This window comes from Trachemys scripta, chromosome 6 (assembly GCF_013100865.1).
Source record: "Trachemys scripta elegans isolate TJP31775 chromosome 6, CAS_Tse_1.0, whole genome shotgun sequence".
In the NCBI taxonomy this organism is placed as follows: Eukaryota; Metazoa; Chordata; order Testudines; family Emydidae; genus Trachemys; species Trachemys scripta.
In genome coordinates this window covers 10,222,937-10,237,068 of record NC_048303.1, presented here as the reverse complement: position 1 = coordinate 10,237,068, position 14,132 = coordinate 10,222,937, and the positions used below count along the sequence as shown (strand labels likewise).

At 45.8% G+C, this 14,132-nt stretch overlaps 1 protein-coding gene across 1 annotated transcript in view; it reads left to right on the top strand.

Annotated features, from left to right (window-relative positions):
• Nucleotides 1–14,132, top strand: part of PSTPIP2 (proline-serine-threonine phosphatase interacting protein 2) — a 53,860-nt gene that overhangs the window by 26,867 nt on the left and 12,861 nt on the right. Inside the window, exons 3-5 of the mRNA XM_034774045.1 lie at nt 4,710–4,787; nt 6,596–6,630; nt 12,566–12,672. Coding sequence (XP_034629936.1) covers nt 4,710–4,787; nt 6,596–6,630; nt 12,566–12,672 — 220 coding nt within the window. The remainder of the gene's footprint in view (nt 1–4,709; nt 4,788–6,595; nt 6,631–12,565; nt 12,673–14,132) is intronic.

The window sequence follows — 14,132 nt, the reverse complement described above, 5'->3', positions numbered from 1 at the left end:
GGGATGGTCTAGACAGTATTTGGTCCTGCCATGTGGGCAGGGGACTGGACTCGATGACCTCTCGAGGTCCCTTCCAGTCCTTGAATCTATGAATCCATGGTCCAGTCAGTCCTCGGACCTAGTGCTGAGACTGCCAGAGAAATTGCCAACTGGTGCCTTTTAGTGATGGGGACACGTGCCCACTGGAAATCCTAGAATCCTAGAAATGTAGGTCTGGAAGGAAACTTGAAAGGTCATCTAGTTCAGCCACCTGCATAGAGGCAGGACCAAGTATCATTACACCATCCCTGACAGGCGTTTGTCCAGACTGTTCTTAAAAACCTCCAGTGATGGGGCTTCCACAACCTCCCTTGGAAACCTAGTCCAGAGCTTCACTACCCTGATGGTTAGAAAGTTTTTCCTGATATCTAACCTAAATCTCCCTTGCTGCAGATTAAAGCCCATTATTTCTTCTCATATCTTCAGTGGACATGGAGGACAATTGATCACCATTCTCTTTATAACAGCCCTTAACAGATTTCAAGATTCTTGTCCGGTCCCCACACAGTCTTCTTTTCTCAAGACTAAACATGCTCAGTTTTTGTTTTAACTTTCCTCATTGGTCAGGTTTTCTAAACCTTTTATCATTTTTGTTGCTCTCCTCTGGAATATCGCAAATTTGTCCACATCTTTCCTAAAGCGCGGTACCCGGAATTGGACACAGTACTCCAGCTGAGGCCTCACCAGTGGGGAGTAGAGCAGGACAATTACCTCCCATGTCTTATATACTATACAACACGCCTGTTATTACACCCCAGAATGATGATATCCTTTTTCACAACTGCATCACATTGTTGACTCATAGTCAATTTGTGGAAATGGGGTTGGTCTGGCATGATTTTTTTTCTTGACAAATCCATTCTGGCTATTCCTTATAACCCTATTATCTCCAGGTGTTTACAAATAGATTGTTCAATAATTTGTCCCAGTATCTTTCCTGTTATGGAAGTTAGGATGACTGATTGGTAATTCCCCAGGTCCTCTTTGCTTCTCCTTTTAAAGACAGGCACTATGTTTGCCCTTCTCCGGGGCATGTTCCAGAGAAGAGCGACAAAAATGATTAAAAGTCTAGAAAACATGACCTAGGAGGAAAGATTGGAAAAAAATGGGTTTGTTTAGTCTGAAAAAGAGATGACTGAGAGGTAGGATGACCAGATGTCCCGATTTTTGAGTCTTTTTCTTATATAGGCTCCTTTTACCCCCCCCCATCCCCGTCCCAATTTTTCACACTTGCTGTCTGGTCACCCTACTGAGAGGGGACATAACAGTTTTCAAGTATGTAAATAGTTGTTACAAGGAGGAGGAAGAAAAATTGTTCTTCTTAACCTCTGAGGATAGGACAAGAAGCAATAGTCTTAAATTGCAGCAAGGGAGGTTTAGGTTGGACATTAGGAAAAACTTCCTAACTATCAGGGTGGTTAAGCACTGGAATAAATTGCCTAGGGAGGTTGTGGAATCTCCAGCATTGGAGACTTTTAAGAGCAGGTTAGACAAACACCTGTCAGGAATGGTCTAGATAATGCTTAGTCCTGCCACAGGTGAAGGGGACCGGACTAGATGATCTCTCGAGGTCCCTTCCAGTTCTATGATTCTATGTTGACGCTTTAGAGAATATGCTACTATGCCAATGGGAGAACTTCTCCCATCCTCATAGTTAATCCATCTCCGCAAGAGGCGGTAGCTACCTTGACGGGAGAAACTCTCCCGTTGACATAGCGCTGTGTACATTGGGGGTGAGGTCGGTCTAATTGCCTCTCTCAGGGGTGTGGATTTTTCACAGCACTGAGCCATATAGTTATACTGATATAAGTTCATAGTATAGACCTGTCCCCAGTCTCCTGGGATCACACCCATCCTTGAGGAGTTTTCAAAGATAGTTCAGGGAGCGGGGAGCCAGGAGCTCTCAGGGCTCTCAGCCCCCCACACCGGTCCTTTTAAGTCGGTGGAAGTGCTCCTGGTGAGGACGCGCACCACTGACCGAACGAGGGTAGTGGATGTGAACCACTGCAGTAATTACTGCAGTGGCTGTAAATCGACCTATGTTAGGTCGACTTAAGTTTGTAGTGTAGACATGCCCTCATTTACCTTAGGATGAATTTCATCAGGCCCTGCTGACTTGAATACATCTAACGTGGCTAAATATTCTTTAACCCATTCTTTCCCTAGTTTGGCTTGCGTTCCTTCCCCTTTGTTGCTAATATTGTGTTACGTATCTGGTCACTATTAACCTTTTTGGTGAAGCCTGAAGCAAAATAGGCATTAAACCCCTCCGCTTTCTTTCTGAGATGATCAGTTATTTGCTCTCCTTCCCCACTAAGTAGAGGACCTACACTTTCCTTCATAAAAAGAACAGGAGTACTTCTGGCACCTTAGAGACTAACAAATTTATTAGAGCATAAGCTTTCGTGGACTACAGCCCATGTTATGCATCCGAAGATGTAGGCTGTAGTCCACGAAAGCTTATGCTCTAATAAATGTTAATCTCTAAGGTGCCACAAGTACTCCTGTTCTTTTTGCGGATACAGACTAACATGGCTGCTACTCTGAAAACTTTCCTTCATCTTTCTCTTGCTCCTAATGTATTTATAGAACCTCTTCTTATTGCCTTTTCTGTCCCTTGGTAGGTATAACTCATTTTATGCCTTAGCCTTTTTGATTTTTTTTCCTACTTGCTTGTGTTATTCTTTTGTACTCCTCCTTAGCAATTTGTCCATGCTTCCACGTTTTGTAGGATTCCTTTTTGATTTTCAGGTCATTAAAGAGCTCCTGATGGTGCCATATTGGCCTCTTACTATTCTTCCTATCTTTCCTTTTCATCGGAATAGTTTGCAGTTATGCCTTTAGTGTTGTTTTCTTGAGGAACTGCCAGCTCTCTCGAACTTCTTTTTCCTGTATATTTTCTTCCCATGGGACCTGACCTACCAGTTCTCTGAGTTTATTGCAGTCTGCTTTTTCTGAAGTTCATTGTCCTTTATCTGCTGCTCTCACTCTTTCCTTTCCTTAAAATCATGAAATCTATCCGTTTGTGATCCCATTCAGCCAAATAGCCTTCCACCTTCCGATTCATTACCAATTCCTGCTTGTTGGTTAGAATCCAGTCTAAAATGGCTGTCCCCCTGGTTGTGTCCTCCACTTTCTGGAACAAAAAGTGATCCCCGATACAGCCCTCGAACGTACTGGAATGGAAATCCGAGATTCATTTCACATAGGCCACCAAATGGTGGTCAGATAGTAACAGTTCTCTTTCGCCACTAACCCGATCTGCAGTCAAGCTTGATGATTTAGAGGTGGAAAGTGTTACTCCATGTACCGAAGGATAACAGAGTTGTTCTTGGTGTTGGTCAGTATTTCTCCTCATTCTTCAATTCATCAGCCCAGCCTGGCCGATGTAATAAGATAGACTTTTTGCACGTCTATATCATGCACATCATTGTTCCAATTAACTACTGTGAGCCATTCTGTTTCCCCCTCCTCCTTATATTTACTATCACAGCAGGTTTTCACTGTACTGTCCTTTCAGGGGAAGATTGTTGCAGAAGTGAGTCTGAAAACAATTCTGATATTTAGCCCTCTGTACACATAGTTCTTCATGAACACTTTGATCACTGTGTGGTACCCATCACACTGGCGTTTCCTGATGGTTTTAGACTCCCCATTCAAGAGGATATTAAAGATGACAGATATTGTAAGGACACAGCTTTGGCAGACTTTAGGATAAATATAAATAGCTGCCTAATTTTCAGTGGGTCTTTACATTTTTATTACACTTGGGGCATGTGTATTGATTTCATAGCAATTGTAAATGTTCATTTGGGCTTAGAATAAGGTGACCAAACACTACTACTGTGGTCTAGCCATGGGTTCGAATTCTGTCTTCCTCCAGAGAGAAGAGGCTAGTGTGATATCTCAGAAGTGCCACGTAGCCTCTGGGACATGCCATATTTAACAGCTGACTTGGTGGGTGACAACTCTAGGACTAAGGTCCTGCTTCAGATGTTGTTTTTAAAACTTTTGTTTTATTCCAAAGATCCCTTACAGACCTTGATCCATGGAAAACTCCCACTGGAGCTTAAAGGCCAAATTTTCCATCCACTTAACAGAGGTAGCCCTTATATACTTCACCAGGGTAATCCCAAATATAGGAGGAGCTGTCCTTAGAGCTTCAAAGGAGGCAAAGTCTGAACACAGGTCTGGGAGCCAGGAACTCGCAAATAGCATTGGGTGATCTTTGTTTTGTTTTTGACAGATTGTTGTTTCACTGAAAAATGCATTTTGGGGGGTCCGTTGGGTAAACAGCGACACTATAATCTTAGCTGCTGCTCTTTTGGACTAACCACTTGCAGCCTGTCTGTAGCAGCTGGCTGGAAACCTGGGAGGTGAAAGGGTGAAATTCACAATACTTCATTTCCATTTTTGGCCAAACCTCAGCTATTAGCCCTCTGGTGGTTCAGGCCTGGTAGAGTAGTTAGCAGTCCCTTTCACGACCCCTTAGGCCAGGTCAGGACTCAGCTCGACACCATATGGCAGTATGAGGCAGTTTGTGTGTAGTTGGTTTGGGAGCTACATTTCATTCTAGCACCCTCTCCTTCCAGCCTTTACCCTTCTAGCAAGCACCTTGCAGATCTGCATGGCATGTGAGTTTCTCCTAACCTCCTCTCTTTCCACAACAGGGCAACTATAGAAGAAAAATATGGCAAAGAGCTCATTAACCTGACAAAGAAGAAGCCCTGTGGGCAGACAGAATTGAAGTAAGTTTAGATCCTTGTGTGTGTTCTCATTCCTATTTGTGTTCATAACAAAAGCTACCTTGACTTGGAACGCTGATGGTGGGGGCTAATGTCGAATCCAAAAAAGGGAGTGCAAGTTAGAAGGAGGCTGAAATTAGTATTGATATGACTGGAAAAAGACTGGCTAAAATCAGAGTCTTGTGTATGAGAGACATGCCAGTAATTGTAATTCATTGATGTTAGCATCCCACTAAACCAACGTCCTATGATCAGAAATTAACGCTACTTAAAGGAAGTCAACACTAGCTGTTGTGGTCTAGTGTAGAGGACTGGGAATCGTGAGAGCTGGGTTCTCTTCCTGACTTCATGCGTGGCCTTGGACACATCTCTTCACTTCCCTAAGCTGCGGAGTGTGGTTGCATGTGAAAGGCTGTATTCTCTACTTGCTTGCATCTTCCTGCATCTGGGGGTTGTATAGAATGGAAATAAGATCTCCTCTACATTTCAGCACTGAAATTCACTGTCCAAAAGAGTCCAATTTCTTGGGACACATTTCAACATGTGTATGTTAGGGGTGGTGAAGGGGTGTTTAGGTTGAACCTGCTATGCTCTGAAAGACACTGCAAATGCAAGAGAACATATAACTAGCTTTCTTTATGCTAATTCCACTTCCTCTTAGGGTACCCTAGAACTAGGCTGCAAATGAAGGTGTAGTTAGATCCCAGGTAGGCATATCTGTGCTAGCCGGGTAACAGTGGGTCTGTCTCCATAGCCCGTGGCAGTGAGCCTCCCAGCACTGGTCTGCACACTTGGGCTTGCGCCAGCACTGTAAAAATAGCTGCACTCTGAAGTTGCGGCTTGAGCTGGAGCTCACACTCAGAAGCCTCCCCTCTGCCCCCCCAGCACCTTAGGCTTCTGAGCCTGAGCCACAACCTCTACCAGCTATGTTTAGGGCTGTAGTGCAAGCCCACGTCTGCAGACCTGGGCTGGGAGGCTTGGTGCTGTGGGCAGCGTAAATATACTCTGGGGCAGTGTAGACTTGGTTGCATGGGCTTCCGTGCAGGCCAGAAACCCAAATGCTTACCCAGGGTCCCCGACGGGTGGCTAGCCCACGCTGAAGTCTGTGCCTACACTGCTACTGTGACCTGTGCTAGCTAGATTGCCGCCTACCCTTGCTACAGTCACAGAAAAGGAAGTGGAATGAAAGCAAACAAGCTAGTTTTATGTTCTTTTGCGTTTGTAATGTCTGTCAGAGCACCTCAGCTCCATCTGCAAAATGGGGATCATCTCTCTTTCTTTGCCCGTCTTGTCTGTTTAGACAGTCCCCGCCCTAAACACAGAAAGAGGCCGTGTTTATGTACGGTGCCTAAACCAGTGGGACCCAATCTTGGTTGGAGCCTCTAGGTCCTACTGTAATACCAACAAATATTAATGATGATGATAATATAAGCGTGGGTTAAAGCTGCCCCGGGTGTCACAGGAATGTCATCCTGAACTGCCTAATTGGTTGGCATATGCAGTGATGTTAAGTGTCTCCTGTCCCCACCGTCTGTGCTGCTGCATAGGGGCATGAAATCTTGTCCTTGAATGACAGAACGGTGAAAAGCCCAAATCTCCGTTTGAGCCTGACTGTGTGTGTGTGTGTGTGTGTACATACACGTACAACCCATTAGTGATCTCGAAAGATGGACTGAGTGGGCATGAGCAGTATGTGAAAAGGTTAGAGCGAAGGGGGAATCTTGCCCTTGTCAGCGAAGCCATCATTACATGCCAGGGGCAATCTGACAATTCTATCACTTACCCTGTAACTCTGTGCCTGTGTTTTTCAGCACCCTGAAGAGAGCTCTTGAAGTGTTTAAGCAACGTAAGTAACTGCTTAACATCATTCTTCGTATTTGTCAAGAAATCCGGCTGCATTGGCGACTGTGGACGACAGTTTGAAAAAAGTATATACAAAAGTCTGCAAACCTGTACAGTCGTTTGCCTTAGAAATAGACTGTAAAATCAGATTAGCTGGGGGTACAGTGAGCTATTCCCATTTTACATTCGTTTGTTTTCATCTCCTTGGCAGTTACTTTCACTCCATACTTTCTAGGAGCATAGTGCCATTATAGAATGCACAGCGCTGTTACCTTCAGAGCATTTTACAAACCTTAACCAATGAAGCCTCACAAAGACGCCCTGTGGGCAGATCAGAGAGGGAAGTGTAATCTATGGTTCATAAACTGTGAAGCTGTTGCAGAGAGAGATGAACTGACTTGCTTAAACCCCCCGTCAGTTGGAAGCATTGTTAGTCATAGAGTCCCTCCCCTCCCCCCATCCCCCCCCCCCAAAAAAAAAATCCACGTAATTTGCATTATACTTACTGGGTCCCTGAGAAGCTAAACATCTAAATAGATCAGATAAAGTCCTGGAGGGAAGAGTCTAAGAAGGGATTTGGAGGAGATGTATTAGTGCTATATTCAAAGTGCCTCCACTTCTGTATTCTGTTCAGCTTCATATCTCCTCCTGGTTGTCTGTATTTATATTTGTGGCTGTGCTCGGTTGTTCCATTTTGGCCCAAATATTTCGTGTCTTTCTCTGGCCTGCACCTAACCCCTTATCACCCTGTATGTAACAGCTCAATGTATTGCTTCGTCTGGTGGTGGAAAGAGAGAACTTGCTTACTGTGGTGGTTAATTTTTAACACTAGAGAAATAACTGATCTGATATGAGAAGAAGAGCTCTGCGTAAGCACCAAAGTTGATCTCTCTCTCACCAACAGAAGCTGTCCCAGTAAAAGATATTACCTCACCCACCTTGTCTCTCTTCTAGCCCTGTCAGTCCCAGGACACAATAACGAGGCATGATTTGATAGGAAACATTTCTTTCGCGTATCAAAGAGACTAGTTAAACTACAGTGAAGTGCTGATTGGAAATTTTCTGATGAAACCAAAGTTTAGTTGGAAAATAACAATTCAGCAGACTGAAGTGTTTAACCAGCCCTATTACAGGTTAGATGAAACTTTCATAGGGACACGGGGAGCTTTCTACTGGAAACCTGCCTGTTTTCCTGCTGGGCTGCTGGGAAGCCCTTGCTCCAGGGTCCACAGCTCTGGGACAATCCCACCACGCAGACTGCTCAGGGCCTACTGGGCTCCACACTATGTGACAGAGACTCAGGCAGCCTTGTGAGTCCCAGCTGGAGCCAAGGACTCCAAGGTCCCCGCTGTGGAGCGGGGAGTCAACAACTCAAGAGCCTGGGCTCCAGCGACCACTTTGGGACAGCCCCTCCATGTCAGGCCTTCCAGGCTCCCTGCTTGGAGCCAGGAATATGAAAACGCTTGGTGCTGTGGGTCTAGCAGCAGTGTGGTTCCCAGCTCCACAGCTTGGAAGCCCTGAGAACCATGGCTCTAGGTGGGGCTCATCAGGGCTTCTAGGCTTCCTGCCGCAGACCTGGGAGCCTGCAATTCCTGGAACCAGCTTCCAGTGTCGGTGGCTCTGGGGCAGATGGCTTGGGCTTGGGCTGAAGAGCCCAGGGCTTCCAGACTCCTGGGTCAACTGGCTCCCTGGGCTGCCCTCCCTGAATAGCACCTGTTTTGTATCTAAAAGGCCACATTTCAGTGTTTCCCAGATGCAGGTATTTGTGGTTTGTCAGTTAGCAAAATATCTCAGTAAATTCTGAATCGGAGAGAAACAAAATTCCCAAATACCAAAACTTTTTGTGATCTGAAACCCAGAGTTTTGGCCAGCTCTCATGCTGTTTACTGTTAAGTTGTTTTCCTTGTGTGTGTCCAATGGGCCTGGTTGGCATTCCATTTAACAATCGTATAAAATCAGGGGTAACTCCCTCGACTTCAGTGATGTTACACCAGTGGGAAAACTGGAGTGACAGGTTAGAGAATTGAACAGTAAAGTTGACCCTACAGGAAGGTTTTTGGTGTACTTCATGCTGCTCCGTTCTAAGCACATTCCAACCACTACTGGAGAGCTTGAAAGTCTCTTTCTAGAGACAAACTTGTCTCTTAAGAACAGTTGAGGTTAATTCGAAGTAACTGGCCTGATAGAGCCACTAATGCAGCCTTGGGGTCCTAACGTGCATTTTAAAACTGGCTGGCACCAGGTGGACAGTGCAGTTATTGTCGTGATAACTGTTTCTTTCCCGGCAGATACTCTGAAAGGGAGGAAGCTGGTGGCGCAAGAATAGCAGTGCTGGCATTTCAACACCCATTATTAGAAGTGAAAGAGGCTGAAAAGAATGTGACAACACAATAGTGTTGCCGGAAATCTGTGGTGCTCTAGGAACGGCATGCTTGTCACTATGCTGCAGGCGCTCGGCGTGTCATGGCGTCCGTAGGGCGAGAGCTCCAAGCAAGCTGGCGTCTGGTAGAGCAGGGCAGGGAAAGGCAATTCTGTTTTGTGGGAGATTTTTGATATTTTGAAACTTGTTTCTGCATCAGAATGAAACCAAAACAGAAATTTTGAAATTTGCTGCCAAACGGAATGGAGCGCCAGCCTCCAGGCGGGCTGCAGATCCTGGAGGCTGAGTTCCCCAGCAGCCCACCAGCTGGGTTGCAGAGGGGCCAGATGGGGGAAGCTGGCAGAAAATCGGGCAGGTTTCTGTCGTCACTTTGTTGAAATCAAACCGTGTCTGTGAAATGTTTAGATAAATCTTCAAATTCTGATGAAAAAAATGTTTTGTCAGCCTCTTCCTGACCAGCTCTCCTGCCTATGACTAGGAGCCTACCAAATTCAGGGTCCATTTTGATCAATTTCACTGCTGGAGGGTTTTCAAATTGGTCAGTTTCACGTTTTCAGATGTTTACATCTGAAATGTCATGGTGTTGTAATGGTGAGGTTCCTGACTGAAAAGGAGGTTATTGGGGAAGGGGAGGTCACAAAGCTTATATAGGGGGGTCATGGGATTGCCACCCTCACTTCTTCTCTGCTGCCTCCAGAGCTGGGCTCGGAAGGTACAGCCATGGAGCTTCCTGCAGCCAGGGGAGGTACCCAGAGGTGGGTCTGATCTCCCCCCGAGAGCGGCCATGCAGGGGACGAGGAAGTCCCACCCCTCTCCAGGCCGGTGGACTAGTAGCTGGAGCAGCTGAACAGTAGAAGCCCCTCCAATAGCTAGATTTATGGGGGAGGTCTGATTTCATGGTCCGTGATGTGTTTTTCACGGCTGTGAATTTGGTAGGGCCCTACCTATGACACACAGATGCACAATGCTGATTGCATCCAATAGAGGGCAGTGGCGCCCCCCCCCCAAGCCAGGTCATTGTAATGTCTTCATAGAGGCTAGTGCTGCTGTCATGTAGCATGCTGGCCTTTCAACATTTTCCTGGTTTTGAACTGCACTGGGTGAAAAATCTAAGGAGGCAGCAATTCACTTGGAAACAATTACATCCAATTATGTCAGTTAAAACCCAGCCTTTGTGGTCCACCCCGGGCTGTTTTGTTCATCAGTCTAAAGCAGTGATACTCAGACCTCAGTGGACCAGGAGCCAAATTAGGGTTCAACATTGCCCAAAAGAGCCACAGTCGTGTGAATTCATTGTTTCGTTTACTATAGTACTATTCATATGCAAACATGACGACAGGGAAATATTTAGTTTATATATAGATATTTATTCTCACAGCAAATAAGTTGATAACTTAGTGCAAGTTAATCACTTGATTGGTTTAATGACACAGTAAAAGCATCCTGATTGATAATTAAATGACACAGTGATTTAATATCATGTGTTGCAAAGAGCCACAGGAGACACATTAAAGAGCCGCTCGCGAGGCGCAGCTTGTGTATCGCAGTCTTACCCTAACTTCCCACAAAACTCTGCCGGTGCACCTGGCTCCTGACCCGTTGCGCCCCCGACTCTTCCAGTCCTGGAAGTCTTGAACAGAAGCTGTCAATTGTCAGAGTTCTGGGTGTAGTTCTGTATAGTGCCCTGTGGGACAAAACAAAACTTTCATCTAAACAACAAGGAGTCCGGTGGCACCTTAAAGACGAACAGATTTATTTGGGCATAAGCTTTCGTGGGTAAAAAAAAAACACTTCTTCAGATGCATGGCGTGAAAGTTACAGACTCAGGCATCATATACTGACACATGAAGAGAAGGGAGTTACCTCACAAGTGGAGAACCAGTGTTGACAGGGCCAATTCGATCAGAGTGGATGTAGTCCACTCCCAATAATAGATGAGGAGGTATCAATTCCAGGAGAGGCAAAGCTGCTTCTGTAATGAGCCAGCCACTCCCAATCCCTATTGAAGCCCAAATTAATGGAATAAAATTTGCAAATGAATTTTAGTTCTGCTGTTTCTCTTTGAAGTCTGTTTCTGAAGGTTTTGTTTGTTTGTTTTTTGTTCAAGAATAGTGACTTTTAAATCTGTTATAGAATGTCCAGGGACATTGAAGTCTTCACCTACTGGCTTTTGTATGTTACCATTCCCGATGTCCGACTTGTGTCCATTTATTCTTTTACGTAGGGCTTTCACCTGTAAGCCAGGTGACCTCTAACCCCAGGCAAGGCCAATACCCAGTCAAGGGGGTTCATAATAAAATGAAACCCATCTTGAGTCTTTTATTTTCTGATTCAGGGTTCATCAATGGGAGCTGTGGGTGCTCAAAGCATCTGAAAATCAGGTGCTAGGTGTTTCAAATTGGGCCCTTTCAAATCCGTGGACACCACTCTAAAGGGCTGGTGTTCACTGCAGCTTGAGGTATAACTCAAGTGTTGCCTCTAACTGGACTCCTGTTCATATACAACAGTCTCTAGCTGAGTTAGGTGGTGCCATTTAGCTGGCCTGCAAGAGGGCATGGGTGACGCTTGAGTAATGTAGTGGGGACACAGCTCCTGGCTACAGCTCAATTTTTAGCATAGGTTATCACTCTGCTAATGCAGTTGCTCTGCACTGTTAATCAGATCTTGAGTGTTATTTCGCAGTGTGTGGCTGCTCTTGCTTGAGCTAGGCTAACTTGAGAGGAGTAACTCAAGCTAACTGTTGCCGTTATCTAAATCTAGTCCTTCGCCTGTCTCTGTGCCTCAGTTTATCGATCTGTAAAGTGGGCGTAATAGGCTGACCTACCTTACAGGGATGTTCCTAGGGTTTGATGTCTATGAAGCATGGTGCAGCTAAAGCTGGGCAAATAACTGATTTTTCAGTTTATTGGCAGTTACAAAAAAAAAAAAAAAAATTCAGACCGAATCTGAAAATTTCCAAAAAAAGTCAGCAAATTGAAAAAGTCCACAAAAATGCCACTGTGGGTTGAACTAAATGTTTTGTTCAACCCAGAATGAACTGGTTCATTTCCGGGCACATTGTCCATGTAAAAAGCAAAGGAAACGAAGGGTTAGATTCACCAAACAACTTGCCCGTTGGTCAGGTTGGAACAGGGATACAAACTTGGGTCTCACAGGTAAGTGCTCCAATCACCAGCTGTTGAGTTAGTCTCACTTCTTCTCTCTCTCTGGCCCAGTGACTATTCATGTATTTTATACACAGTAACAGTTTCAACAGAGGAGATTGAGAAAGCCCCACACTACGCTGTCCCAAACCCAGTAGTTGGGGCACTCCCCTACAGTGTGGGAGACCTACATTAAACTCTCTTCTCCACATCAGCAGAGGGGGGGATTTGAACCTGTCTCCCACATCCCAGGTGATTGCAATTTACCTGAAAAACTTTGCTTGGCTCTAGTTGAAACTCTCCGAGAAGGTGTTTTAGAAATGCTGCCTAGTGTTGTGGTAGATAACACAAGTGACTCCAGTCAAGACCGTCTTTGTGAGCATGTGGGTTTTTTGTTTTTTTCCCCTCACTTGCAGAGGTAGATGGCGTAGGGCAGAGTCACATTCAGCTGGCCCAGACCCTTCGGGAAGAGGCAAGGAAGATGGAGGACTTCAGGGAAAAGCAAAAACGTCATCAGAAAAAGGTCAGGAGTTGGGAAGGCGTCCTGTGATTCTGTGAGCTGGAATCTGGCCAGAATGCCAGGATTAAAACCTTGACTTCTGCAAATGGTGCTGTGGGATCTTTAATGACGCCAAACGGCCAGCTCCTTAGCTTTCCACCTGGGCCTGGGAGCTGTGAAAGAGCCCAAGCTTTCCTGTTCGGTGTATATGCTGGCTGCTAGGGTAAGGGTTTTCTTTCTCTGACCCTCCCCTTCCCTCGCCCGTGAACTCCCTGCTGCTCTGGGAAGTCCAGAGTTCATTCCTAAATGCTGTCACTGCATCAGAGTGCATGAGTGTGGTGACTTACAACTTCCTCATTCAAGCTGCATGTGTTTGCCTTTGGGTTCCTACGCTTCTTTTTAGGAAAAATAGATCCTTTTTGTATTTTCTGTCCATCGAAAGCTGCACCTGGGCCCTTTCTGCTCCCTGAGCTTCAGATCTTGGCAAGAGATCTTTACAACGTACGATTGCTTTTAATGGGGCAGCTGTGGTCTCTGGCCAGGTTTTCAGACACACACAGTACCCAGTAGTTGCCTTTGTTCTCACTGTGGGCTGGAATACATCTAGGGTGACCAGACAGCAAGTGTGAAAAATCGGGACAGGGAGTGGAAGGTAATAGGAGCCTATATACGAAAAAGACCCAAAAATCGGGACTGTCCCTATAAAATCGGGACATCTGGTCACCCTAAATACATCTGAAAATCAAGCCCTTACTGGGCTGTATTATGTGCAGAATCCAGGGAAGCTGGGTTCTATTCCTGATTCTTTCTTGTGGGGCTTTGGGCCAAGCCTCTTAACTTCTCTGTGTCTTAGTTTCTCCTCTGTCTGTAAAAGGAAGGATAACAATAGTTAATCAGTAGTTAAAGTTTATACCAAACAGGAGGGAGAGGGCTCACCGAGGTTGCCAGACCTCGTGAATAGGGCCCTACCAAATTCACAGTCCATTTTGGTCAATTTCATGACTTCAGCTATTTAAATCTGAAATGTCAGGGTGCTGTAATTGTAGGGAACCTGACCCAAAAAGGAGTTGGGGAGGGGGCGGGGTTTTGCAATGTTATTGCGGGGGGGGGGGAGAGGGGGTTGCAGTATAGCTACTCTTACTTCTGCGCTGCTGGTGGTGGTGGCGCTGCCTTCAGAGCTGGGCAGCTGGAGAGCGGTGGTGGCTGGCCAGGAGCCCAGCTCTGAAGGCAGCGCAGAAATAAGGGTGGCATTACCGTGACCACCCTAAAATAACCTTGCAAACCACCCCACCCCCCCGCAACTCCCTTTTGGGTCAGGAGCCCCAATTTGAGAAACGCTGGTCTTCCCTGTGAAATCTGTATAATATAGGGTAAAAGCACACAAAAGACCAGCTTTCATGGGGGGAGACCAGATTTCATGGTCCGTGACACATTTTTCCTGGCCGTGAACTTGGTAGGGCCCTAGTCATGAAGGGTGTTGGTCA